Source organism: Sus scrofa, chromosome 12 (genome assembly GCF_054392235.1).
Source record: "Sus scrofa isolate SSC_HxYL_T2T_F1_AM1 chromosome 12, Sscrofa_HxYL_maternal_Yorkshire_Landrace_v2.0, whole genome shotgun sequence".
Lineage (NCBI taxonomy): Eukaryota > Metazoa > Chordata > Mammalia > Artiodactyla > Suidae > Sus > Sus scrofa.
This window is the reverse complement of record NC_139394.1, coordinates 7,545,322-7,570,277: the sequence shown is the minus strand read 5'-3', so window position 1 is coordinate 7,570,277 and position 24,956 is coordinate 7,545,322. Positions and strand designations below refer to the sequence as shown.

General features: G+C 53.1%; 1 protein-coding gene across 2 annotated transcripts in view; it reads right to left on the bottom strand.

Moving 5' to 3' along the window:
• Positions 1–24,956, bottom strand: part of SDK2 (sidekick cell adhesion molecule 2) — a 287,945-nt gene that overhangs the window by 106,987 nt on the left and 156,002 nt on the right. For both annotated transcript variants that reach the window (XM_084983440.1, XM_084983441.1), the window contains exons 3-4: positions 13,681–13,787; positions 1,397–1,544 (exon numbers count right to left, since the gene is read on the bottom strand). In XM_084983440.1, coding sequence (XP_084839566.1) covers positions 1,397–1,544; positions 13,681–13,787 — 255 coding nt within the window. The remainder of the gene's footprint in view (positions 1–1,396; positions 1,545–13,680; positions 13,788–24,956) is intronic.

Sequence of the window (24,956 nt, the reverse complement as noted above, 5' to 3'; positions counted from 1 at the left end):
CCAAATGATTGCAGCAGGGTAGCCAGGTTGTGAGTCACTACACTGGCACGGATTCTCCAAAAGTGCAACCACTTTATCCTTTCTAGTTCCCATGTCTTTGGACCTGTTCGCACATGAATTCCACAGAAGACAGAATTTAGGACCTGATGCTGGAGTCGGCAAGCCTGGACTCAGCTGCATGAGACGTGGCAAAGTGGTTAAACTTTGGGGGGTGGGGGTGGAGGCTCTACTTTGCCAGCTGTAAAATGGGGATAAAACCCAGCTGCCTCCCCAGGTTGCTGGGAGGGTCATTCATGATTCAATGATTTCTTGAATGGGTACTTGGGGATCGAAAAGGGAAGGAGACAGAGCATCTCTCCCTCGGTGGTGTGTGTCGGTCCTGGGGGAGAGGGCGATGCGGAGGCCCGAGAATACAGCAGGCACTCAATAGGCGCTTAGCAGGTTGTTTGCTAAGATATCATCATGTTATGACAATGATGCTGTTCTTGCTGGACCTTATGTTCTCCTGAGGCAAGAACTGTCCACCTTGGCTCCCGCTTCTTCCAGAGACCAGGGCAGGCCCCACCCACAGTGGACCCGTGGCCCAAGGACACCAAGACAAGAGCAGTCCTTCACTTCTGGGAGGAGGGGAAAGTGAGAGTCAGAAAGCCAGGGTGGGCTCTCCCCAGGGATCAGGCTCTCCCAGGGTATCAGGAGGGCCGGCTGTGCCCCTTGTCCTTGGAGGAGGTGCTGTTTCCTTCACTCTGCCCACAAGCCCAGGCTGCCACAGCCCCTGCCTGGACCACACAGAGGGGTCCTTGTTCGTGCTGAAAGGGCTGTGTGTTCCTCTCGCTGCTGGGCCTCCCCTGTCTCACCTCCCTGCAGCCAAAACACACACAGCCCGTGCATGGCAGCAGACACCCAGCCGCAGCCGAGCGGCGGAAACACCCATCCTGCCGGGGAGATGCCCGCGCCCGCCCGCGTGCCCTGGCATGCCCTGTCCTGGCCGGCCTGCACCCTGTGCATGTAACCACAGTGACGGAGCTGGAGCCCCTGTCTGTGCGGGTTTCTGAAGTGCTCTGAGAGGCAGAATTCTTCTCCAGCTGAGAGTGGAGCGGACGCCCTGGGATTTCCCAGGAAGGCTGCCGAGCTGTCACGGTTCCAAGACTCAGCACGCACATTCCCAGAAAGGCCCTCGTAAACCCAACTTCTATCACCTGGGACCGCCCCCCTCACTGACCCCCCCCCCCACCCCCCCGCTCCATCCCGGAAGAATGGAAGGAGGCTTCTGCGGAAAGAGCCCTCTGTCTGCAGCTTGGGGGGGCTCTATGTGACCCCACATTTCCCCTCCCAGGGCCAGCACCCCCTCCCTTCCATCCGCCCCCCGCCTCCCCCTGCACCAGGGCAGGGTACTCACATGCGGCTGCTGGGCGGGATCTTGCGGCCATCCCGGAACCAGGTCACCTGCGGTCTGGGGAAGCTGGCGATGCGTGGGGCGTGGATGACAGCGGCTTCTCCGTGTGAGACGCTCTGGTGCTTCTCGCCCTCCTCAAAGCTCCCCATGTCTGCAGGAGGGAAGAGCACACATACGGGTCAGGGGCCGGAGGTCAGCTGCTGGGACTGCCCAGCTCCTGGACTGGGAGTGGTGGCCGTGGAAGGAAGTTGTGGGGCAGCTGGGATGACCAGCCAGGCTCAGGTGGTGCCACGTGACCCCATCACCCGGCCCATCACTGGGACATGCCCTGCTTTGTGCTTTGGGTGTCGAGAGCCATTTTTTTCTTTTCTTTTTAGGGTCACACCTGTGGCATATGGAGGTCCCCAGGCCAGGGGTTGAATCGGAGCTGTAGCCGCCAGCCTATACCACAGCCACAGCAACACGGGATCTGAGCTGCGTTTGTGACCTATACCAGAGCTCACAGCAACACCAGATCCCCAACCCACTGACTGAGGCCAGGGATCGAACCCACACCCTCATGGATACTAGTTGGGTTCTTAACCCATTGAGCCACAGTGGGAACTCCGAGAGCCATTACTATCCATGAATCAATTGATTCATCCAACAACCAGGGGGCACTGGTCATTATTTCAAACAGTTGATGATGGGAAAAAATGGTTGACTTGTCCACAGGCATGTGGCTGGGAAGGAGCGGAGGCAGGATGTGAACTCAAACCTCGGCGTCCAGAGGCAGGCAGAGCTGTCCCTTCTCCTCTGCCCTGCAGTGTGGCAGGGATTTGGGTGTGAGGCGAAGGGCATCTCTGGAGGCCCGTATCCGGGGCGCTTGTTGGGAGGGGAGGGGGTCTCCCTGGAGAGGGTGCGGACCTGCCTTCCTGCCGTGCCTTGGGGGGAGCATGCGAGGCTGCTCGGATGTGGGAACAGAAACATCACGTTGCTCTTTGAAAAGCATGGCCACCCCCCTGGCAGAGAGAGGGCAGCACTGGTCCCAGCTCTGATGTTCCGTCAGCCTGGAGAGGAGCAGAGAGCAGCAGAGATGCAGGCAGGAAAGTTCTGGATGCCCACCGGCCTGCTGGGATCAGGGAGGGCTCTGATTCTAACAGCGGCAGCTTGGAGATGGGTGTGGTGTGGGAAGTGGCGTTTGTACTAACGACCACGACTCCTAAAAATTAATGTACATCCTTGCTACTCAAAGAGTGGTCCATGGACCAGTGCCCTAGGCACTACCTGGGCACCTGTCAGAAATGCAGAGTCTCGGCACCGCACCACCCCACCCCACAGACCTACTGAATTAGAATCTGCATTTTAACAAGACTCCCAGTGAAGCGTGTCTATCTCTGAGTGTGAGAAGCGGTTTGCCCTCAAACTTGGCTGTGTGTCAGTGAGTGTCACGTCCAGAGTTAAAAACTGCTAATGCTGCGGTCTCACCCCCGAACTTCTGATTCCACTGGTACAGGGTGTGGGCTTCCCGTCAGAAACCCCATGTGCAGTAAGGGTCAGACCACTGAAACTGGCTGGCTGTTGCCCACCTGTTTCCTCCTGGACCACGGGGGCTGCATCCTATGCCACCTGGCCTCCTGCTGTCTTGAGTGTTCTTTCCTTCCTTCCTTCCTCCCTTTCTTTCTTTCTTACCACACCCGTGGCATGTGGAAATTCCTAGGCCAGGGATCAAACCCATGCCTCAGCTGTGACCTGCACCACAGCTGCAGCAACACCAGATCCTTAACCCGCTGCACCACCAGGAAACTTCCTCTTCTGTAACATGGAGCGAAGAAGAGGGTCTCCCTCATAGGTTAAAGTCAGGATTGAATGAGATAATACATGTATGTATTAGGCTGTATCCACAACAATGGCTGCATCACTATTTATTTCCCATTCAGTATGCTTTTCAGGCCGTGTGACTGACACGCCTCCCACTGAGAGGTGGGAGCTATGCCCCTCCCCTTGAATCTGGGGGATTTGTGACTATACCAGTAGAATATGCTGGAAGGAATGCCATGTGCCTTTCAAGGCTAGGTTATCAAAAGGATATGGCTTCCACCTGGCTCCCTCTCTCCAGACACGCTTGTTGGGACTCCTGCCGCCATTTTGTGAGGAAGCTCAATCTAGCCCACAAAGAACCAGGAACAGCTCATGTGGAGAGGAACTGAGGTCCCAGAGGACAGCCAGCATCAGCCCTGGACATGTGAATGTACAGGTGTGCCCTCAGATAATTTCAGCCCCCAGCCTTTAAATCTTCTGGCTGAGTCCTCAGTCCTCAAAGAGCAGAGACAAGCTCCATCCCGCCATGCTCCTTCCAGGCTCAGAGAATCTGTGAACATAATAAATGACTGTGGTATGCCATTATGTTTGGGGATAATTTGTTATGTAGTCATAGAAACAGGAAGAATATATTAAAGTGCTAAAAACTATATATAATATTTGTAGTATTAAAATATGGGAATCCTATACATTTTTCACAGTTTAAACAGCAACCTCTCCAACAAAGATTACCCTATGCCACCCAAGCAGACAAAGAACAAAGACCTGTTCCAGCACTGACCCTACATCAGGTTTTCTTCTAGGTGGACTTTACCCACCGTCTTATTTCATCTGCGTAAGAACACAAACAAGCTCAACTTTCATAAATACGCATTTTTTAGTTGTTTACTAATTTCTATTACTTGGCTCTGTCTATAAAAAAATTGCATCAATAAATCACATTGATTTCCGTTCTTATAATAATTTTATCTATTTAAAAAACTTTTCACAGAACTCCGAAGATATATTTGAACAATTTAAAGCAATTTCATGGTAATCGTGTTTCTTTCTCCTCTCTCGGGTTTTATTAGCTCCATTTCGTCAGTGAGGAAATGAAAGCTCATGGAGATAGAGTGGTTTATCCAAAGTAAGCAGTTAGGGCTGGGCAGGCCAGCATTCAAACTCAGCCCTCCCTCTGTATTTCCTCCTCGCCTCCTCCATGACTCATCCCCTGCATTAAAATTCTTCATGCACATTCTTTATCTCTTTCTCTTACACCAAAGGCCTCAAGAATCAGTTGTATTCAGTTATATTCATGAGCAAATCCCTATAAGACACTGGACCCCCACTCTGCACACAGTAGGTTCTCTCTACATCCACCCAATACCGTCATGCAATGACTCTTCGTTGAGTCCCTACTGTGGGCAAGGTAGGCTCTGTAGTAGCTGCTGAAGAAGACCTGGCTCCTGACCCCATGGAGCTTATGTCTGGTTAGGAGGACAGGTATACAACCCACAAACATTCAGTGATATATTGTGACAACTGTTAGGAAGAAGGAACAGGGTTTTCCTATGAGAGGCAGCATCAAGGGCACCTATTTTAGACTGGGAGGTGGGGTGGGGCTTTTTAAAAGTGGAGACATAATTAAAGGGTAGGTGTTAGCTGTGTGTGTTTGTGGTATGTGGGGTGATAGTGCAGAGGAAAGATAGTGTGGGAAGCCTAGGAGGTAGGAGAAAAGGGCAAGTTAGAGGACATTTAAAAATGCCAATAGAGCAGGGTTGTGGGTTTGTTCATTGGATGGATGGATGGATAACTGGATGAGTGCAAGGAGGGAGAGATGGATGGATGAATGAATAGATGGATGGATAGGTGAATGAATAGATGGATGGATGGATAGATGAATGAATAGGTGGATGGATGGATGGATGGGTGGATGGATGAATAGCTGAATGGATGGATGAATAGATGAATGAATAGGTGGATGGATGGATGGATGGGTGGATGGATGAATAGCTGAATGGATGGATGAATAGATGAATGAATAGGTGGATGGATGGACAGATGAATGAATGGATGGATGGATGGGTGGATGGATGAATAGATGAATGGATAGATGGATATATGAATGAATAGATGGATGGATGGATGGATGGATGGGTGAATAGATGGATGGATGGATAGATAATGAGTAGGTGGATAGATGGATGAATGAATAGATGAATGGATGGTTGGATGAACAGCTGGATGACTGCAGGGATTCATGGATGGACAAATGGAGAGAGGGAGAGAGAGAGAGGGATGGGTGGATGGATGATTGTAAGCATGCCTGTCTGTACAGCTGGATGAGTGGGGAGATGGATGCGTGGATGGAGGGATGGAGAACTAGCTGTATATATGTATGACTATATGGTGGGATGGATGGGTAAAGGAAGGGCACAGCTGGCCTTGCTCCAAGTTTTGAAGCTGATGCTCTCATCCACCTTTCCATCCCACAATCTCCCCTCACTGTGGCTCTTAGCCTCCAGACCCCCAATTCTCTCCACTCCACTTTGCCAAAAGGGCTTCCTGGGTCTGCTCAGGGACCCAGGGCTCAGGCACATCTGTGCTGAACCACAGCTGCAAAGGGGCTGCTGAGAGGGAGTCCGCTGAGCTAACCAATGGGCGCAATGCTAGAGGAAAGGAAGGCCACACATGATGGGGCTGGGGATCCAAGAAAACTCAAGCCCACTGAGGCAGAAACAGATAAGGGTTGATTTCCTACACCTCCTCTTCCAGGTACATGCTTGTTAACATGCCACGTTATGTCCTGCAGTGCTGATCCAACTTTCCCTACAAATGCCCCGAGAGCAGAGCAGTGTGGGCCTGGGGCACCGCTGGCTGTGGCCTAAACACGATCCTTGATGTCTTTATACCTCAAAAGGTCTTGTTAAGTCTGCCTTCCACTTCCAAATATATTTGCTGCTTTTATTTATTTAAAAACACTTTTTTTAAAATTATGAAATATGTCATGCCTTAAAAAGAGCAAATATAATTATATGTACAGTTCAAAGAAGAACAGAATGAAAACTCATGTACCCACTAACCAGTTTAAGGAATAGAACACTAACAAATCTTGTCCCCCTCCCCTCCACACCCCTCCCTTTGCATCCCCTCCCTCTCCAAAGGTAATTGCCATCTCCAATGCTGCGTCAATCACGCCGTTGCTTTTTCTTTCTTTCTTTCTTGTTTCACCATATGTAGATGCACCTTTCAACAATTTACAGTTAATTTAGTCAATCTCTAAGCCCTTTGGGTTATTTTGTATGTCATTGACTGCAATTTGTTTTTTTTTGTGTGTGTGCAACACTTTTTGGGGGGAGCTCCATCTCCCTTGCTTTGAGTTTAGTCATTTCCATGGTGTAAAGAGATAGTGCAGTGCTGCTGCAGGCTGGCTTTGTTATCAGTGTTTTGCTGCCCTGCTAAGAGCAGGCTCATGTGGGTTTTCTAGCTCATGTGCTGAGGGAATCTCTAGAGGATGGGCCTAAAGGTGGAACTGCCTGTTTGCAGGCTGGGTGCACGTTAATCATTTGAGATAATGCTGAGCTGTTGTCCCAATTTGCACAGATTTGCCAATTCATTGATTTGCCAATTCACCCTCCTACCAGTGATAAGCGTTTCCATTAACACCTGGTGTTGCCAGACTCTGGTATTTGCCAGTCTGGTGGGCATCGGATGGCACATCATTGTGGTTCCGTTTCCAATGAAATGAAACAAAATGAAAATCTTGTGAAAATGTTGCCTCTCTCTCCAATCGGTAAGTATCATGCCTCTGCCCGCAACCATCCTTGACTTCCTCTGCGTCCTGAGTAACACCCAAACTGCCAAACGCATCTCAGAATGTGCCCGCTGGTCCCCGATGCTCCACCACCTCAGCCACACCTCCTTCCGTATCTCCACTACATAATATGCTCAGGTTGAGAATTAAGAAAAATGGGCTCACTGGTGGCATTGGGGGCATCAATCCTAGCCCCACGTGACAACAGGTTTGATGCCCTTGACTCTCTTTTTGTACAGGTGGCTGCCAAGCTGGCTGGTAGAACGGGGAGCAAGCCAGGCCCCCACAGAGGGGCGGGGGCCCTTGGCCCTGTGGCATGTGGTTGGGTTTGTTGCTGGGGCTGGTGCTCCCCAGGCTGAGCCTACCAACCTGGTGAGGGCTGGGATACGGGTCAGGGATGTTCTTCAGATGAGGAAGAAATAGAGGCGCCCGTAGGATCCGGATACTGACTTCAGAACACTCTCCCAGCCCTCTGAGCTGTTCAGCCCGCTTGCTGCATGCCAGAAATTTATGGCGACTTCAATAAAAGAAGAGACTGGAGGTGGGGCCAGGAAGGGAGCTGGGGAGGGGGCGGATGTTTTATTGACTTCCCCTTAATTGCTGTAATTAAAAACATGTAAAGAATCCTTCTGTAACGACTTTGCCATTATCATTCGTTGTTAGCACAGCTGCCTTATTAATTTCTCATTAGAACCCGGTTCACAGTCCCTTTGGGGAAGGGGGATGGGAGCTAGGGGTGGGGCCTGCCTGGCCTGATCTCCCCGAAAAAGCCCCAAAGGGCAGCAGTCAGCATGGAACTGGCTGCTTGAACCCTCAGGACAAAAGCCTCCCGCCCTGGGAATCGGAAACTGCCAAGGAGAGAAGATGGGGGTTTGGAGAAGCGGCCGTACCCCACTGGTCCCCAGAAGGCTGAGCATCTGTGTGACTGTGTTAAGTGAAACGAAGGGACAGACAGAGGCAGGTGGTCTGTTGGGCGCAAACCTGGGGGAGCTCTAGGACAGGGATACAGGGATGCCCCCGCATGAGCCAGGTGCAGGATTTAAGGAGGCGCCCGCGGTCAGGGCAAGGGCAAGGGCACAGTGAGTCCCTGAGAGGGAGCCCCTCCTTAAATTATGCATCACTTGCCTCCCCTAGCCCAGCCCCTGAGAGCAGAGGTGCTGAAGGCAGACAGGATGAGAAAGGTTATGAGTGTTTATTCCAGGACGCCTCCCCTGGCTGGCCTGGCAGAGAAGAAAGCCTATTCCAACACTCGAGTGTTCCCTGGGGCTGGGCATTTATGACGGTCCGGGTGCACAGACTGATGACCCGCTGCGACAGCCTGGCCAGGTAGGCACTCATGTGAGCATTCCTTTATACACACGAGGAAGCGAAGGCACAGAGAAGGTAAGTAACTTGCTCAGGGTCACACAGCTCGGGAGAGATGAGGGGGATCTGAACTCTGGGTTCATGGCTGGGTCTGTGAGTGGGTTGATGGCTCCATCCTAGGGCAGGAGAAGGGAGAAGTACTGGCTGTGGGACCCTGGACTGTCCTTTGACCTGGACTGAGCCTCAGTTTCCCCATCCTGGGATGTGGCTCCCAAGACATGCCTTCCCTCCCCATAGACCTGTCCCAGGGACCCACAGGGGAAAGACATTTGCACAATTGCACTGGAGCAGGGAGTTCTGGAGGCTTGGCTGCATCTCCCTAGCATCTCCTTAGGGACCTGGGTGTCCTGCTTGGACCTGTGACTAACTGCTCTGAAGCGTCTTGGGGCTTGTGTTCGCCTTTTCAGGGGGATGGGGGCTGTACCTCCTTCTCTACCTGCACGCCCCTCCCCCCACCCCCCAGGTGCCCAGTGCCCTAAGCTAGTTAGGCTGGGGCTAGAATCCACCCTTTTTCACCCCATCCCCACAAGGGTCATTGCCTGGCTTACGAAACAACCCAGAAGCTGGCTGTTTGCATTTGCTTGCCCCTGCCAACAGCAAAGAAAAAAGGCATGATGGGGTCTAGCTGGCCAGGTGGTGTGAGATGGCACTTATCCTAGGAGGGCAGCATCTACTCGCATGGCTGTTTGAACACAAACTATTTTCTCTTTAAAGACCCTTAACCTTTTTATTCTATATTTTATTTTATTTTATTTTTTGTCTTTGCCTTTTTTCTAGGGCCGCTCCCTGGGCATATGGAGGTTCCCAGGCTAGGGGTCTAATCGGAGCTGTAGCAGCCGGCCTACACCACAGCCACAGCAACACAGGATCCAAGCTGCGTCTGTGACCTACACCACAGGTCACAGCAATGCTGGATCCCCAACCTGCTGAGCGAGGCCAGGGATCGAACCTTTAACCTCATGGTTCCTAGTCGGATTCATTAACCACTGAGCCACAATGGGAACTCCTATTTTATTTTGTTTTTCAGCCACACCCATGGCATATGGAAGTTGCTGGGCCAGGGATCAAATCTGAGCTGCAGCTGCAACCTACACCCCTGCTGCGGCAACACCAGATCCTTAACCCACTGTGCCAGGCTGGGGATCGAACCCATACCGCCACAGAGACAATGCTGGATCCTTAACCCACTGCACCACAGCGGGAACTCCTGGACACAAACTACTGCGGTCCAGGGGTGTCTTTCTGATTCTTCTGGACCCCTGACCCCAGTGGGAAACCCCCTTCCACTCAGCATGACCTCATGTTGATTTTTCTCTTCTTGTCCTCAAGCAGCAGCAAGTGGTGAGGCTGGGACTCAGGCGGTCAAGGGTTCAGATCCTGCCTCTGGTGCTTCTTAGCTGTGACTGAGCCAAGTCCCCTCAACCACACTGAGCCTAGGTTTGCTCATCTGGAAATGGGGGTGGGGCTTGCTCTCTGCAGGTTGGGGTGGGGCAGGGACGGGGAGGGGGGGTTCCCTGCTCCATCCCCCTGGGCGAGTGCTTTTCTCCCATCAGATGGGAGCTTCTAAGGCTCCCCTAACTCTTTTGCTTTCGGGCCCCAAAGGCTGCAAAGTGCAGTTTCTGCCTGGGAGCTGCAGCTGGTGGTCAGAGAGGGCTGAACCTGGGTCTCCCCATACGTCTCCTGTAACCCCTTCAAGGTGTCCCGAGCTCTCTGCTCGGGGGCCTGTAACCGCATCTGCACAGCCCAGTAGTGGCCTGGTGGCCACATGGTGACAATCGTGGTCATGACCATGTCCGTCAGGTGCCTAAGCCCAAGGTGACAGGGAGCTCTGAGAGTCAGGGCAGGAGTGCCCCTATGAGAGGTGACAAAGGGGAGAGTGGCAGCCCACTGCTCTGCATTTGGCCAGGCAACTTTTTTTTTTTTTTTTTTTTTTATGACCACACCTGCGGCATATGGAGGTTCCCAGGCTAGGGGTCCAATTGGAGCTGTAGCCACTAGCCTACACCACAACCACAGCAACGCCAGATCTGAGCCACATCTGCAACCTACACCACAGCTCATGGTAACACTGGATCCTTAACCCACTGAGCGAGGCCAGGGATTGAACCAGCATCCTCCCAGAGACTCTCAGGTCCTTAACCTGCTAAGACACAATGAGAACTCCTGACTGCAACTTTTGCTAGAAGTCATTACCACTCCATGGCCTGTTTCTTCCTTCTTGAAGGTGCTAATGTAGAAATTCACTGTAGCATTTGCTCCCGCTGATAGCGTGTATTATTTGCGGGCATTGCTAGGCTCATCAGTACATATGAGCTTAAGGAAGGGCAAAGCCTAGGGAGTAGGTGAACCAGACACATGTTAGAGCTGAGGAACCGGAGCTGGGGACGGCTCAGAGAGGGTCACTCACTTCCCTGGTGTCGCACAGTGATGGAAGGCAGAGTCAGGATTTCAGTGGGGTCTGTCTGGCACCAAAGCCCACCCTCTTCCTTAAGCACACAGCCTCTGGTGGTGCTGGGCAGCCTGCCAACGCTGTCAGATACCCTCCCTCCCAACCCGCATCCCCACACAGCATCTCAGCAGCTGCAGAGTCCCCAGGCTCCCTCCTGGGTCTGACCCAGGCCTTGCATGTCACTGCTACCTGGGGTCATTCCTGCCAGCATCACCTGGAGTGGTCCGGGACCCATGAACACATAACGTGGGGAGGGGGAGCTCAGGGTGCCCTCACCCCCAGGGGTCTGTGCCCGGGCCAGTGGTTAGGGTGTTGGGCAGCTCATCTCAGCCTCCTCTCATGCCCAGGTCGGTCTGAGCCCTTCTCTGCAGCGTGCGGAATCCCAGGTGCGCTCGGGTCCCTCTGCCCACCATCAGGGCACCTTCTTGTTTGCTCTGCACACGGGCCTGGTCACAAGCCACCCCTCAGCTTGGGGGTAGGAGACCTGTGGGTGGGGGGACAGGACCCATGTACCTGCCGGCCTCGTTTCCCGGAAGCATCCTCACCTGAGAAGGAACAAGCAGGTGAGGAGGGGGGAGGGGCCCTGGGTCCTGGATCCCCGGCCCAGCCCAGCAAAGAGCACTTCGGCCACACCGACACCGGGTCCCTTCCTTTCTGGGTCTGGTCAGCAGAGCCCGCCCAGGGGAGGCTGTCAACTCCTCTCAGGGGCTTTCAACTCCAGAGAGTTCCTATTGTCCTATGTTCCATGGGTCCTGTGAGTCAAAGATTTGGAACAGACACCCCACTTTCCCTGACAATCTAGACTGACTGGTGTCCTAAAAAGCCATTTCCAGCTGCATGTGTGAGCGCACACACACACACACACACACACACACACACACACACACACAGTCTCTCTAGAGGCTGATGCACAGCCACCCCTGCACCGCTGGACTACATGAAGCTCGGTGGGAGTCCTCCCGTGCTGACAGCAGCCCTGATCCATCATTTTAATTCAGGGCTTTCCGCTCCTTCAAGTAAGGTGAGTGGCCTTTAGTGCTGATTTATGGGACAATCCGTCCCCCACTCCTGATCACGCTTGTTTTCCATAATTATGGGAAACACTCTCTGCCTCACTCGAGGTTGGGTCGGGATTTCTCTGCCCGCTTCCCTCTGAGGACTGAGCTCCCTCCTGTACTAAGTCAGAGTCAAGCCCCGGCGGGCCCTGGATGAGAGGGTGTCCTCTTTAAAAAAAAAATTCAGCCTCATTAAGGCTTTCCACACTCCCCTGTAGCCCACTGTGCAACCTTGGCCCTTTCCCCATTAAAAATCCTAGCGTGAGACGGCCCACGGTGGGGCTCATTTCTGGCACAGAGCAGCTATGTCAGAAGGGGCGGGGGGCAGCGGAAAACCTACCCAGTGTCCTGCCATAATCTATGTGGGAGAAGAATCTGAAAGAGAATGGATGTGTGTACACGTATCACTGAATCGCTTTGCTACACAGCAGAAATTGTCATAACCTCGTAAAGCAGCTATGCTTCAATAAAACGTTTAAAAAATGAAGAAAAAAGAAGAATGGGGGGCAGGTCTGGGAGGGGGCATGGTGTTGATGGGTGCCCTGGCCCCCGGGAGGCCCCTGGGTTCTTCTGAAGCTTCTCTTTCTCCTTCCATCTGAAGAAGGCCCCCCGGGGCTCAGTGGCAATGGGGGAAGGCTGTGGCCCCAAAGGCTCAGTGGGGTCTATTACTTTACCCTCCGCGTGCCTGGCCCTCTTGGGAACTCCGACTTGTCACTGCCCCAATCCCTCTTAGAGTTATGGGCCCCTGAGACTGTAGGGACCCCGTGCTTTTATTACTCCAGGGCTGAGCCAGCTGGAGGATGGAAAAGTCAAGGTCATGAGGGAGGTGGGGCAGTCACCAAGAAGACCCCGGGAGGTCTGCCATGACAAAGATCCCCCAAGTTTAAGGCCAACCCTGGAGACCTTTGAAGCAGGTGACAGGGCCTCCTTTTCCAAAAGGAAGCAGCTGGTCCTATCTAAAGAGTGTGAACTCAGAGTCGGCAGAGGTGTGTGTCAGTCCTCAGAGGGAAGTGGGCAGTGGTGTGGCCTGAAAAGTTCCTGTCACCTCTTGGGGCCTTGGTTCTATCAACTTTAAGTTGATGGCACTGGCCCGGGTGGCAGGAAGGGCCACTGTTAGCACCCAATGAGCAGGGAACCAGTGATCATGGAACCAATGGGCATGGAACCAATGAGCATGGGACCAATGGGCATGGGACCACTAGGCATGGAACCAGTGATCATGGGACCAATAGGCATGGAACCAGTGGGCATGGAACCAATGAGCAGGGAACCAGTGATCATGGAACCGATGGGCATTGAACCAGTGGGCATGGAACCAATGAGCAGGGAACCAGTGATCATGGAACCGATGGGCATTGAACCAGTGGGCATGGAACCAATGAGCATGGGACCAATGGGCATGGGACCAATAGGCATGGAACCAGTGATCATGGGACCAATAGGCATGGAACCTGTGATCATGGAACCAATAAGCAGGGAACCAATGGGCATGGAACCAATGGGTATGGAACAAATGAGCACAGAACCAATGGGCACAGGACCAATGAGCACTGAACCAATGAGCAGGGAACCAATCAGCATGGGACCAATGGGCATGGAATCAATGGGTATGGAACCAACGAGCACAGAACTAATGAGCATTGAACCAATGGGCATGGAACCAGTGATGTTGGAACCAACGAGAGTGAAACCAATGGTCACGGAAAGCCGTGGCTGGGATTTGGCTCTATCTGGCACGTGGCTGGTGGGTGAGGACTCTGCAGACCCTCTCCTGCTTCACGATCGGCCCCACCCTGCCCTGCCCCCGCCCGCCTGTTGTACTCACAGGCCACTTGGACCTCCGTTTGCCGCTGCAGCAGGGCCCCCATCCGGTTACGCACGATGCAGCGGTAGAAGCCAGCATGGGTGCGGTCCAGGCTGGTGATCATGTACCTACGGGAAGAGGAGACAGCCCGTGAGCTAGTCAGTGGGCAGCAGTAGGAAGGCAGAGGTCAAGCCGGGGTCAGAGAGCAGAGGTTGCCACATCACCCTCTTCCATAAGGAAGGGTGCCAGAAAGCTCTTGACTCTTGGCTGTGTCAGGGGATCACAGAACTGTCCGCTTCCCTAGGAAGGTCCCTCCCAAAGGCTTTTGCTCAGGTGCCCAGGAAGGAGCTCGCACTTTGCCAAGCATGGGAGGTATTATGCTGGAGCCCTTGACCCTAGCTGTGACCACCCTCCCAGGACTGTGTGGGGTCTGTTGGAGGCCACTGTCCACCCCCTGCCTGTGACTTGGATGACTGAGAAAGGTGGGGGCATTTCACTTTAGCCGGGCCAAGGACTAACTTAAATGGATGGAGGTGACTGAGGCAGGGAAGTTTACACGCTTCCCCCAGTGCCTTGCATCCTCCGTCATTATAGCTTCGTGAACGGAAAAGGCAAAGCCTCTGGGCAGGGCAGGTTGGCTTTCTGTACATGTGGGCTCTGGGGCCAGGATGCAGGAACCCAGGGAGGCCCCAGGGGATCCAGCTTTGGGAGCATGTCACTGGCCCCCAAAGTGGCAGAGGCTGGTGTTGGGGGACAGGCAGCTGGAGAGCTGGCATGTGCTGTGCTGCCCAGGCTGAGAGGATGGAGGAGGCCAGGCTGGGTCACTGAGAGAAGCTTCTGGCAGAGGGACCGGGTGGGTGGTGGGTGCTCCCCGGGATGGAGGGGGCTAGTTCCCCTGGCACCCACCCCATGATCACCTTTCTGATCCCTGGGCAGTGAATGGTCCAACAGGGACCTCAGAGGAGCCAGGGGATTGTGCCTAGGATATAACTCTCCATCGCTGGTGCCCTAGGGTTTGCCCAGCTGACCTGGTGGTCAAGTTCAGTGCCGCCTGCTCCTAGGCTCTGCTGACCTTGGGACAGAATCCCCTTATTCCTAGGAGCTGCCAAACTTGCTTCTACATGAGCTCTAGCCAGTGTCTATTATATTAGCATCATCATCTCGCAATGATGAAACAAACGGCTACCACTTTCTGAGCACCGTCTATGCTCCAAATGCTGGACTGAGCATGCCATTCATTCCTTCACTCTGCCCAGCAGCTCTCAGGCTGTTGGATAGCAAGGGCCAGTAACACTGCAAAAAAAAAAAAAAAAAAAAAAAATGGGGCCAGACCTGAGACTGTCAACCTCTTCCTTGGCCAAGTAAGACCATTAAAACCGACCAGCCAAAAAACAGAACAGGCAGGAGTTCCCCTCGTGGCGCAGTGGTTAACAAATCTGACTAGAAACCATGAGGTTGCAGGTTCGATCCCTGGCATTGCTCAGTGGGTTAAGGATCTGGTATTGCTGTGAGCTGTGGTGTAGGTTGCAGATGCCGGCTCAGATCCCGCGTTGCTGTGGCTCTGGCATAGGCCAGTGGCTACAGCTCTGATTAGACCCCTAGCCTGGGAACCTCCACATGCCGTGGGAGTGGCCCTAGAAAAGACAAAAAACAAAACAAAACAAAACAAAAAAACAGGCAAACCATCGAGCAAATGCAGCAGCAGCAGCAACAACAAAACAATACAGGTCGGGAGAGAAAAAGGAATAGAAATGGTCAATATTGTATTTAAAAAGGACATTTGGGAGATCACACACACACAAAAAGACATGTGAGCTCAGCAGAAAAGCCATTTTAATATAATTTAAAGTGAAATTGTATGCCACGCTCACTATGCTCGCTTCACTTTTCTCGTTTGATAGGGATGGATGCAAATTCGTGGGTCTGAATATGAGAGTCTCTCACTTAACTTCCCTGCTAATCCTATGGAGGCGACACTTTCACAGCCCCCTCATTCTAGACGAGAGGAAACTGGGGTTCAGAGATGTCTCGTCATTGACCTGTGGTCTCACAGGCAGTAAGGGACAAGGACAGGGTGCCACAGAGCCTTGCTGATGCCTAACCAGCTCAACACTGACACTGTACCCCAAAGAGCCCCACCTTCCATCCTGGGACTACCCGTGCCCCAGACTCTCAGCGGGGTGTGTACACAGCCCGCACCGACTCTGCAGCATTATCCAGAACCTTCTGGCCGTCCAGGTCTCTTATCTCTGCCACCGGCTGCAGCTCTGATCTGCCGCTGGCTCCTGTGCACAGCAAGATGAGGAGGAGATAGGAGGCCTCCACGATCTGGCAAATTCCCTGCTCTCCCTCTATACCTTCCTCCAGCTCATCTCTCTTGCTTCGGCCCCATCACTCCCTCGGGGGCGGGGGAAGCGCGGGGGAAGCTGTCTGGTCTGAAATGTGATGGGGTGACCCGAGAGAGAAGATGGAAGGGGAGATTGGCTGGAAAAGCTCTCTATCTTTGAAAATGGAATCAGATATTATTAAAAAGCACCAGAGAGAGGAAAATGAACAGAAATGGCCAAACTCACAAAAAGATGCTCAGCCTCTGTCACCATGAAGGAAAGTCCAATAAAAACAAGACCATATTCACATACCCGACTGCCAAAGATTTTCTTGTACAATTACACCCACAGCAAGAGCGAGAGGGAGGGGAGGCTGATCTTAGATCACTTGGTGAAAGCGCAAACTGGTCCAGCCTTTGGGGCAAAATCTATCAAAATAAGAATAGTCAGGGAGGAGTTCCCATTGTGGCTCAGTGGGTTAAGAACCTGATGCAGTCTCCATGAGGATGCGGGTTGATCCCTGGCCTCGCTCAGTTGGTTAAGGATCAGGCATTGCTGTAAGCTGTGGTGTAGGTCACAGATGGGGCTCAGATCCCATGTTGCTGTGGCTGTGGCGAAGGCCGGCAGCTGCAGCTCCAATTCAACCCCTAGCCTGAGAACTTCCATGTGCCACAGGTTCAGTCATATAAAGAAAAAAAGAAAAGTCAAAGAGTTCCCTGGTGATGTAGCGGTTAGAGATCTGGCACTGTCACTTCTGTGGCGTGAGCTGGATCCTAGAACCTCCATGGGCATGGTTTAAAAAATAATGAAAATTAAAATAAATATATTGATTGATCAAAAAGAATAGTCAAGTCTTTTGATGCCGAGGCTGCACTCCAGGGAGCTGGCCTTTGAGATGTACTTGTAAAAATGTGGGGAAAAACAGGTGGAAAGCTGTTCACAGTGGCTTTGCTTGTAGAGGCAGAGACAAAAACTAGAAGCAGCGTAAACATCCATCAAAAATTGAGCTGAATCAATGAATGATGCTGCGGCCACAGCATGAACAAGGAACACCTGCATAGGATGAGCTAGAACGGTCTCCGAGATGCATAAAGCATGGAGAGGAAGTCGAAGCCGGAGAAGGGGGGATGTTTATGGAAATAAAAACATGACGAAGTAAGAGGTTAAACAATGTCACAGCCAAAATTTTAGGCATGAGAACAATCATATTCTTATCACTTGATAAGTTGCTATTGATACAAGCTACCAAACCCTTTGTCCAACTGGCCCAATAAAAAGAATTTGAGTTTGTGAGCAAAAAAAATTAAAAAAACAACAAAAAGCTCAAAGAATAGTGTAAATGGTGTGATACCAAGGGGCGAAGAGGGAATATTTGTTTCTATTTGCACACACGTAACCACATGTACATGCATTTTTTCAGGATGGATATTCCCAAACACGTCATGATCTTTTGGGAGAGATACTGGGGACACAGAGAGGGGGCAACTTCTACTTTTCGATTTTATGTCTTTCTATGCCACCAGAATGTTCTTTATTGTAAGCATATATTGCTTTTGCTTTTAAAATAAAATTTAAAAATGCACTTTGAGCATATAACTTCAGTATATATTATCAAAAAGACACCAGGGACTCTTTGCATCTGTGTTTGTCTGCCGATGTCAGCGACGTGGTGAAATTTCAACTTAATAAAAGTAGATTTCTTCTCTTTCTTTCTTGCTCTCTCTCTTTCTCTTTCTCTCTCTCTCTCTCCCTCTGTCTCTCTCTTTCTTTCTTTGCCGTGCCAGCAACATGTGGAAGTTCCCAAGCTAGGGATCAAATCTGCACACAGCAGCAACCCAGGCCACTGCAGTGACAATGCTGGATCCTTAACCTGCTGAGCCAGCAGGGAACTCCATAAAAGCAGATTTCTGCAGAAAACTCTATGTTCATTTGCTTCAGCCAGGAAGCCCCAGGCCCCACCTGGGGCCCTGAGGAAGGCCAGCTGGCTGCAGGCCGGCCCCTCTCTGGAGCCAGCAGAGGAGGGCTGGCTCTGGGCCTCCCCTTAGCCTCCACTGCGGGGACGGCGGGTGCTCCTTGGCTGGGCAGAGTGCGGGATGCAGCCCTTCTCCCGGTCTGGTGCTCCCCGGCCTGGGAGACCTACTTCTGGCTTGCAGGCAACATTATTTAAAGTAACAGTTCCGCCTGCTGCCTTTCCTACCAGGGAAACTCGCTTCACTCCAACCAAATTGCCTCCCAGGCAGGTGGAAGAGGCCGTTGGCCTGCATCTCGGTGTGCAAATCCAGCGCTGTCAGCATCGCCAGCATCCGTGATAAAGACAGTAACAGCTTCCTCCTGGGCCCTCAGGACACACAGCCTACAGCTCTCTCCTGCCCCAGCCACCTGTGGCTGCAGGCCTGGCAGGGAACTGGATGAGCTCTGGGGATGGACGAAATGCCCTCTGCAGGAGGGTGCACACCTGATTGGTCAAGATAGAGCCTGGCATTGGAGAGAGTGCCAGGGCTTCTGACATAGGGAAAATTAGGCTTGACTTTCCCTTCTGTGCTTTCTTAGAGGAGTGTGGCCTGGGCAAGTTATGGGACCTTGCAAGCCTCCGTTTTACCACCTATAAAATGGGGACAATGATGGCTGTTTAAACATTTTTCTCTGGCTGGGGTCAGATCTGAGCCGCAGCTGCAGCAAAGCTGGATCCTTAACCCTCTGTGCCAGGCAGGGGATCGAATCTGTATCTCAGGGCTCCAGAGACACAGCCAATCCCACTCTGCCACAGCAGAACTCCTAAAACTTAACATTTTAATTTATTTTACCTCTTTTTTTGGCCGTACCTGTGGCATGAGAATGTTCCCAGGCCAGGGATGGAATCCGTGCTACAGCAGAGACCTAGCCACAGCAGTGACAATGCTGAATCTTTAACCCACTGAGCCACCAGGGAACTGTTTTTTTTTTTTTTTTTCAAAATTGAAGTATAGTTACTGTACGATATTACATGTCACAGGCGTACAATAGAGTGATTCACAGTTTTTAAAGCTTATACTCCATTTACAGTTATTATAAAATATTGGCTCCATTCCTCGTGTTGTACAATAGATCCTTGTAGCTTATGTTATACCTAATAGTTTGTACCTCTTACTCTCCTACCCCTATATTGCCCCTCCCCGCTTCCCCACTGGCAACCAGGGGTTGTGTTCTCTGGAGCTGTGAGTCTGTTTTTTTTGTTATATTCACTAGTTTGTTGTGTTCTTTAGATTCCACATATAAATGATACCATTAGTAATTGTCTTTTTATGCCTGACTTATTTCACATAGCATAACACCCTCCAAGTCCATCCATGTTGCTGCAAATGGCAAAAATTTTCATTCTTTTTCATGGCTGTGTAGTATTCCATTATATATATATATATATATATATATATATATATATATATATATATATATATAGCTATCTCACATATCCTCTCTCCATTCATCTGTTGATGGACACTTAGGTTATTTCAATCATGCCCGTCTTTGATGGGAGCCCTGGACTTGCAAGCCTGGCACACGGCAGGTGTTACACAAGGGTTTGTCACATGAGGGAGGACATGTATGAGTCACTGGTGGAGAGTGGAAGGTACCTGAGTGAGGTGGAAAGTTCAGAGAGAAGGACGAAGAGGGTGTGGAAGGACCCTGCTCCCTACCTGAGTGAGTGGCTCTGGGCTAAGTATCAGGGGAGCACAGATTTCCTGGCCTGGCAAATGCTTCACTACACCCCATGGACATGAACCCCAACCATCCCCAGCCACCAGTGAAGGGTTTGCCACCTCCCTTGGTCGTTTCATCCTTCCCACTGGTGGAGGGGTCTTCACCTCTGTCCCTAAGCTGCCAGCAGACTGTGTCCTCTTGCCCTCCCCCCTTGGGGACTCTGGGGATAGCAAGGGAATGAATGACACCTTCCCTTCCCAAATCTGTCCCCTCAGCCCCTTGAACCTAGTGAGCCTCTCTTCTGTCAGTCTGAGCTCCAGCCTCTTGGTCACCTCTGTCTAGATCCTCATCCTGGCTGACCTGTCATCTCCTTCTCCATCCAATGAGGGACAGTCTCAGGGGCGTGGCTCCAGGGCCTGGGAACACCTGGACTCACCTGCCTCTAGACCCCTTCAAAGCGCTGCTTATTTACCGATTTCTTATGGGACATATACTCCCAGGATTCAAAATTCAAAGAACAAAAGAGAAACTACACAGTACGCATCTCTCTCATCCCAGCTGCCTGGTCATGTCTCACCTCCAACACACACACACACGCACGCACACGCACACGCACAGAGGAAACCACTGTTACCATTTCTTGAGTACCCTCTCAGAATTTCTTAGGCTACTGTGAGGAAATGCGAATTTATAATCCCTCCCCCTTTCAGCAGGAGACACGGCCTCCTGGACCCTGGACGTGCTGTCCTGCTCCCTGCTTCGTGCACATGACACGATGTCTTGAGACCCTCCCACAACTGCACTTAGAGCTTCCGCAGGCTCTTGACACTGCAGGGCAGCCAGGAATCTCCTGGATGGGAGGAGCTTGCCTCACTCCCCTTAGACGGTCAAAGGGAGCAGGTCTCCGGGGTTAGAGAGTCATGGGGGCTGGCCTTGGGGCCGGGGTGGAAAGAAAGGAAGACACACAAGAATCCACACTGTCCATTTTGCCCCGTCACAGAGGGTCCTGATTTAACCCGCGGGACCTGGGCAGCGAGGTCCATTCCTCCTAGAGGAAGGGCTGGGCTCAGGGCAGAAGGCACGTGGCCACAAGGCGGGGGGACAGAGAATCAGGTTTTTAGAGACACAAGCTGGACAGGGGAGAAATAACCACCTGAAAATGCGGCGTCTTCTCCAGCACTCGGGGAAACACACAATGCCCTTTTTGGCTCGAGTCCTTGAGTGTCACAGTTGATATTTAAAATGATTCTTACTCACATTAAATAAGATATTTCAATTCCACAAAGCTGTCAGGAGCTGATGCGGACACCAGAAATAATAGGCACGCTCTCCTTGTGTTGTCCTCGCTTGTAAATCAGAAGCCAGGGATGCACGTGTGATGCTCACACAGGGGGAAGGGTGGCTCACATTCGTGCCCACGTGTACATGTTGGGGACACACACTTGTGCAACCCACACCCCCACACTCACAGTAGACGTGTGTACTCAGCACACACATGTACACACACACTTGTGTGCACACACTCATTTCTGCCCACGTGCACATATGCTCACACAGGCACACACCTGTGCACACACACAATATGCACACTCACGCACACACCTGTGCACACACCAACGCACATAAATGCATGCTCATTCACTCCTGTAAACACCCCCCCACTCCTGCGCACACAGGCAACACCCCTAGGGGGACACAGATTCCTGGCCACTCCCACCCGAGGTCACCAGGTCCACCTGCCTTTACAGCCCCCTCACCCCCTGCCCTGTGCCACCCCATTGAGATGTGCTCAGGAGAGGGACCAAGCTCAGGCTGGTCCCCTTCCACCCAAGCCACACCTTCCAGGGTCCGAGATTCCTGACACACTGGCCCCTTGGCTGGTCCCAGGGCTTTTTCCTCCAACGGCCCTGCGTGGAGGGGGGAGGCAGGCAAAAGAGGGGCGGCACTGAGGTTTGGGGAGCAGAGCTCCCCCAGCCTCTCCCCCCGCCCACCTCCGGCTCTGTGGCCGAGGTGTGAGCTCTCACCTGCCAGGCCTCTGCTCCATCAGGGGACTGTGCTGGGATGGGGTGGGAGGTGTCAGCGGGAGCTCCCTGCAAGCGTTGCTGTAGGTGCCTTGCGGACGGTGGGGGGGGGGGACGCCCAGGCAGCGGCAGCAGAGCTCCAGGGACCCAGGCCTCCTCCCCTCTTCCCGCGGGCTTTCGGGAACCGGGGAACCACCGAGGCGCCCACTTCAGGGCGTGTCTGTGCTCGTGTGGGCGTGTCCTCAGACACCTGGGCCACACACGTGCCCCTGTCTACAGCAGGGGGACAGCTCTGTAGGTGGTGACAGGCTGGAAATGGACCCTGTCTTGTGGGGTTGCTTTTGCAAAGATTTTGCAGGAACGAAGGCAACACCATTCAGGGTGATTTAAAGGGGAAAGTACAGGCACCAGGAGATAAATGATAATAACGATGGGCCATTGCACCGTGAGCGCAACGATTAGCAGGATAAGAAACGCCTCTGTTCGGAGGGCTCTCCCGCTCATCCGCTCAGGTCACCTCTCAATATGGTAGGAGCGCCGTGCTGACCGAATCCTCAGCGTACAGACGGGGCCCAGGGCGATGGAGAAAGTGGCCCACAGGTCACACAGCTAGGAAGCTCCTAGGCACGGGCCACACAGAGAGCAGACGCATCTCCACTGGACACAAACCAAGCAGCCTGGGGTCTCTCCTTCTTGGGCTCTGCTGTGGTCTACACCCTCCGCCTCAAACACAGACCGTGGATGGTGGGGGAACAGAGGCGTTTCTGAGCAGGGCCTGAGAAGTTGGTCTGGAGCCCCTTAAAGAGGATGCAGTTGCTAAGAGTAATAGCCTAGGGACCGTGGGGACCCCGGGGGAGGGGGCCTGGCTGCTCAGAAAACTCTTTAGCCAGACTTTGGGTTTCAGAAGGTGGTCAGGTGTGAGGCGGATCGGGAATGGAAATAAATTGTTGTGTGGATGGCCCCTGGGGCGTGGGGGTCTTCCCTTGGGCTTCAGCCTGAGGATCCGGAACTCAGGGGGATGGGGGAGGGGAGGGAGGCAGAGACAGAGACACAGAGAGACACAGGGAGGGGAGACAGGGAGAGCGATAGACAGGGACAGAAAGAGACAGAGACACATGGAGGGGAGACAAAGAGAAATACAGAGACAGAAAAAGACAGAGACTCAGAGACACGGGGGGCGGGGGGGAGACCAAGACAGAGAGAGGCTGTGGCACAGAGACACAGGGAGGGGAGGCAGAGAGACAGAGAGAGACAGGGAGGGGGAGAGAAGAGAGAGGCGAACCCCGCGACCCCCAGGAGGGACTAGATGGGGCCTGGGGAGGATGGTGTAGGAAAACCCTCGGTGGGGACCGTGGGGGCTGGCAGGGCAAATCAGGAACCGTGATTTCTGGTCTGCTATTTTAAGCGGTTTCCACCCAGTGTTGTAATTCTCCTCCTACGCCTTCAGTAAGAGTCTTTTCCGCGCACGACCAGCTTCTGCTAGTGGTGCTTTGGGGAAGGAAGGGAGCCCCCCTGTGCTCCCGCCCAAGGAGGGGGGGTCTGGAGGCTGCAGCCTTGGGGGAGGGGCATCAGGTGAGGCTTAGGGGAGGCAACACCATCCTCAGAATCCTGGGACGGCACAGGGGGCCCTGGTCTCATCCCCAAGCACAGTGAGGACTCGTGGACAGGAAAGAAGGTGGTGGGGGGATGCTTGGGCCCAGGGGGTGCCCCCCATCCCCAGGAGACTGCAGGGTGTATGGAGGGCAGTGGATGGAAGAGGGAGGAGCCCCCGCCTCTGATGACAGAATGTGGGCGATAAAGGGATGCTGGGTCCAAGATGCGGGTCTGTGCACCCTTCAGGCCTCAACGCATCTGCACAGGCAGATGGGTGGCCGGAATTTTCGAGCTCGGGGTCCCCTGGCCACGGTGCAGGTGAGGAGTGGAGATGCGGGGGCAGTGACTTGCTCATACACAGGTGTTTGCAGTGCCCGCAGCATCCAGGGGGCCACCGGGCATCCGATTCATGGAGACCCCACCCCCAGGGAGTGCAAAGCTCCCCTGTGGCTCCAACGCTACCAGACGTCTGGCAGTTTCGAATGAAAACCAGCCACCGTCACCTGGCCACGTGCTGCTCCTCAGCCCATAGGGACCTTCTCTGCTTTCAGCCAGGCTGTTGCCTCTGGGAAGCTTTCTCGACTCTCCTCTGGGCTGGGTCAAGGTTCCACCAACCGGACCTGGTGCATCTGTCCCCGTTCCATTTAATGTCCCACGCACGTGTACACTGTCCCTGAGGCCAGCCCTGCAGGCTGTCCCGCGCTCCCCAGCTTCACATCTAGGACAATACATGCTTCAGGGAACACTCTCTCTCTCTCTCTCTCTTTTGTTCTCTTGTTCTACCCAGTTATGTAGAGGGTCTCTTGCCCTGTTTGGAGATCTGAGGTCTTCTGCCAGTGTTCAGTAGATGCTCTGTGCGAATCACTCTACATGCAGATGGGTTTTTTTTTTTTTTTAATGTGTTTGTGGGAGAGGAGCGCCAGGTCTACGCCTCCGCCATCCTGATCGTCTCTCTCAGCGAACACTCGGGACGAGTGAATGAAACAGCCAGTGTGGACGGTCCAATCACGCTCCCCGAAGGTGTCCGCATCTTACTGCTCAAAGCCCGGGGGTATCTGACTCTGCAAGGTCCAATGGTTAAACTGGGTGCTCCCCCAAAGATAAGGTGATGTCCAGCGCCTAGTGCCTGTGAATGTGACCTCATCTAGAAATAGGGGCTTAGCAGGTGTGATCAAGTTCACATGAAGTCATTAGGGTGGACGTTGTTCCAGTACGAACGGTGGCCTTGTGAGAAGAGACGCAGACTCACAGGGAGGGGCCGTTTGATGACAGAGGCAGAGATAGGAGCGACGCAGCCACAAGCCCAGGGCGCCGGGGCTACAGCAACCCCAGAAGCTGGAAGACAGGCGTGGAACGCATCTCCCCCCCTTCGGAGGCAGCATGGCCCTGCTGACACCTGCGCTCCGGACTTCTGGTCTCCCAAAGTGCGAGGGAGGAGATGTCTGTAGGAAGATGCCCGGTTCCTGGCCCTTGACCGTGGCAGCTCTGGCAAATGCTTACAGATGGCAACGGGGACTCTGCAGCTGGGATTAAGCCAAGGACCCTACGGTGGGAGACCCACTGGGTTACCCCATAGGCTCAACGTGGTCCCGAGGGTCCTTCTGAGAGGGAGGCAGCACAGGGAGAGTGAGAGCTGCGAGGAGAGAAGCAGGGGCTGGGAGCCAAGGCAGCCAGGTAG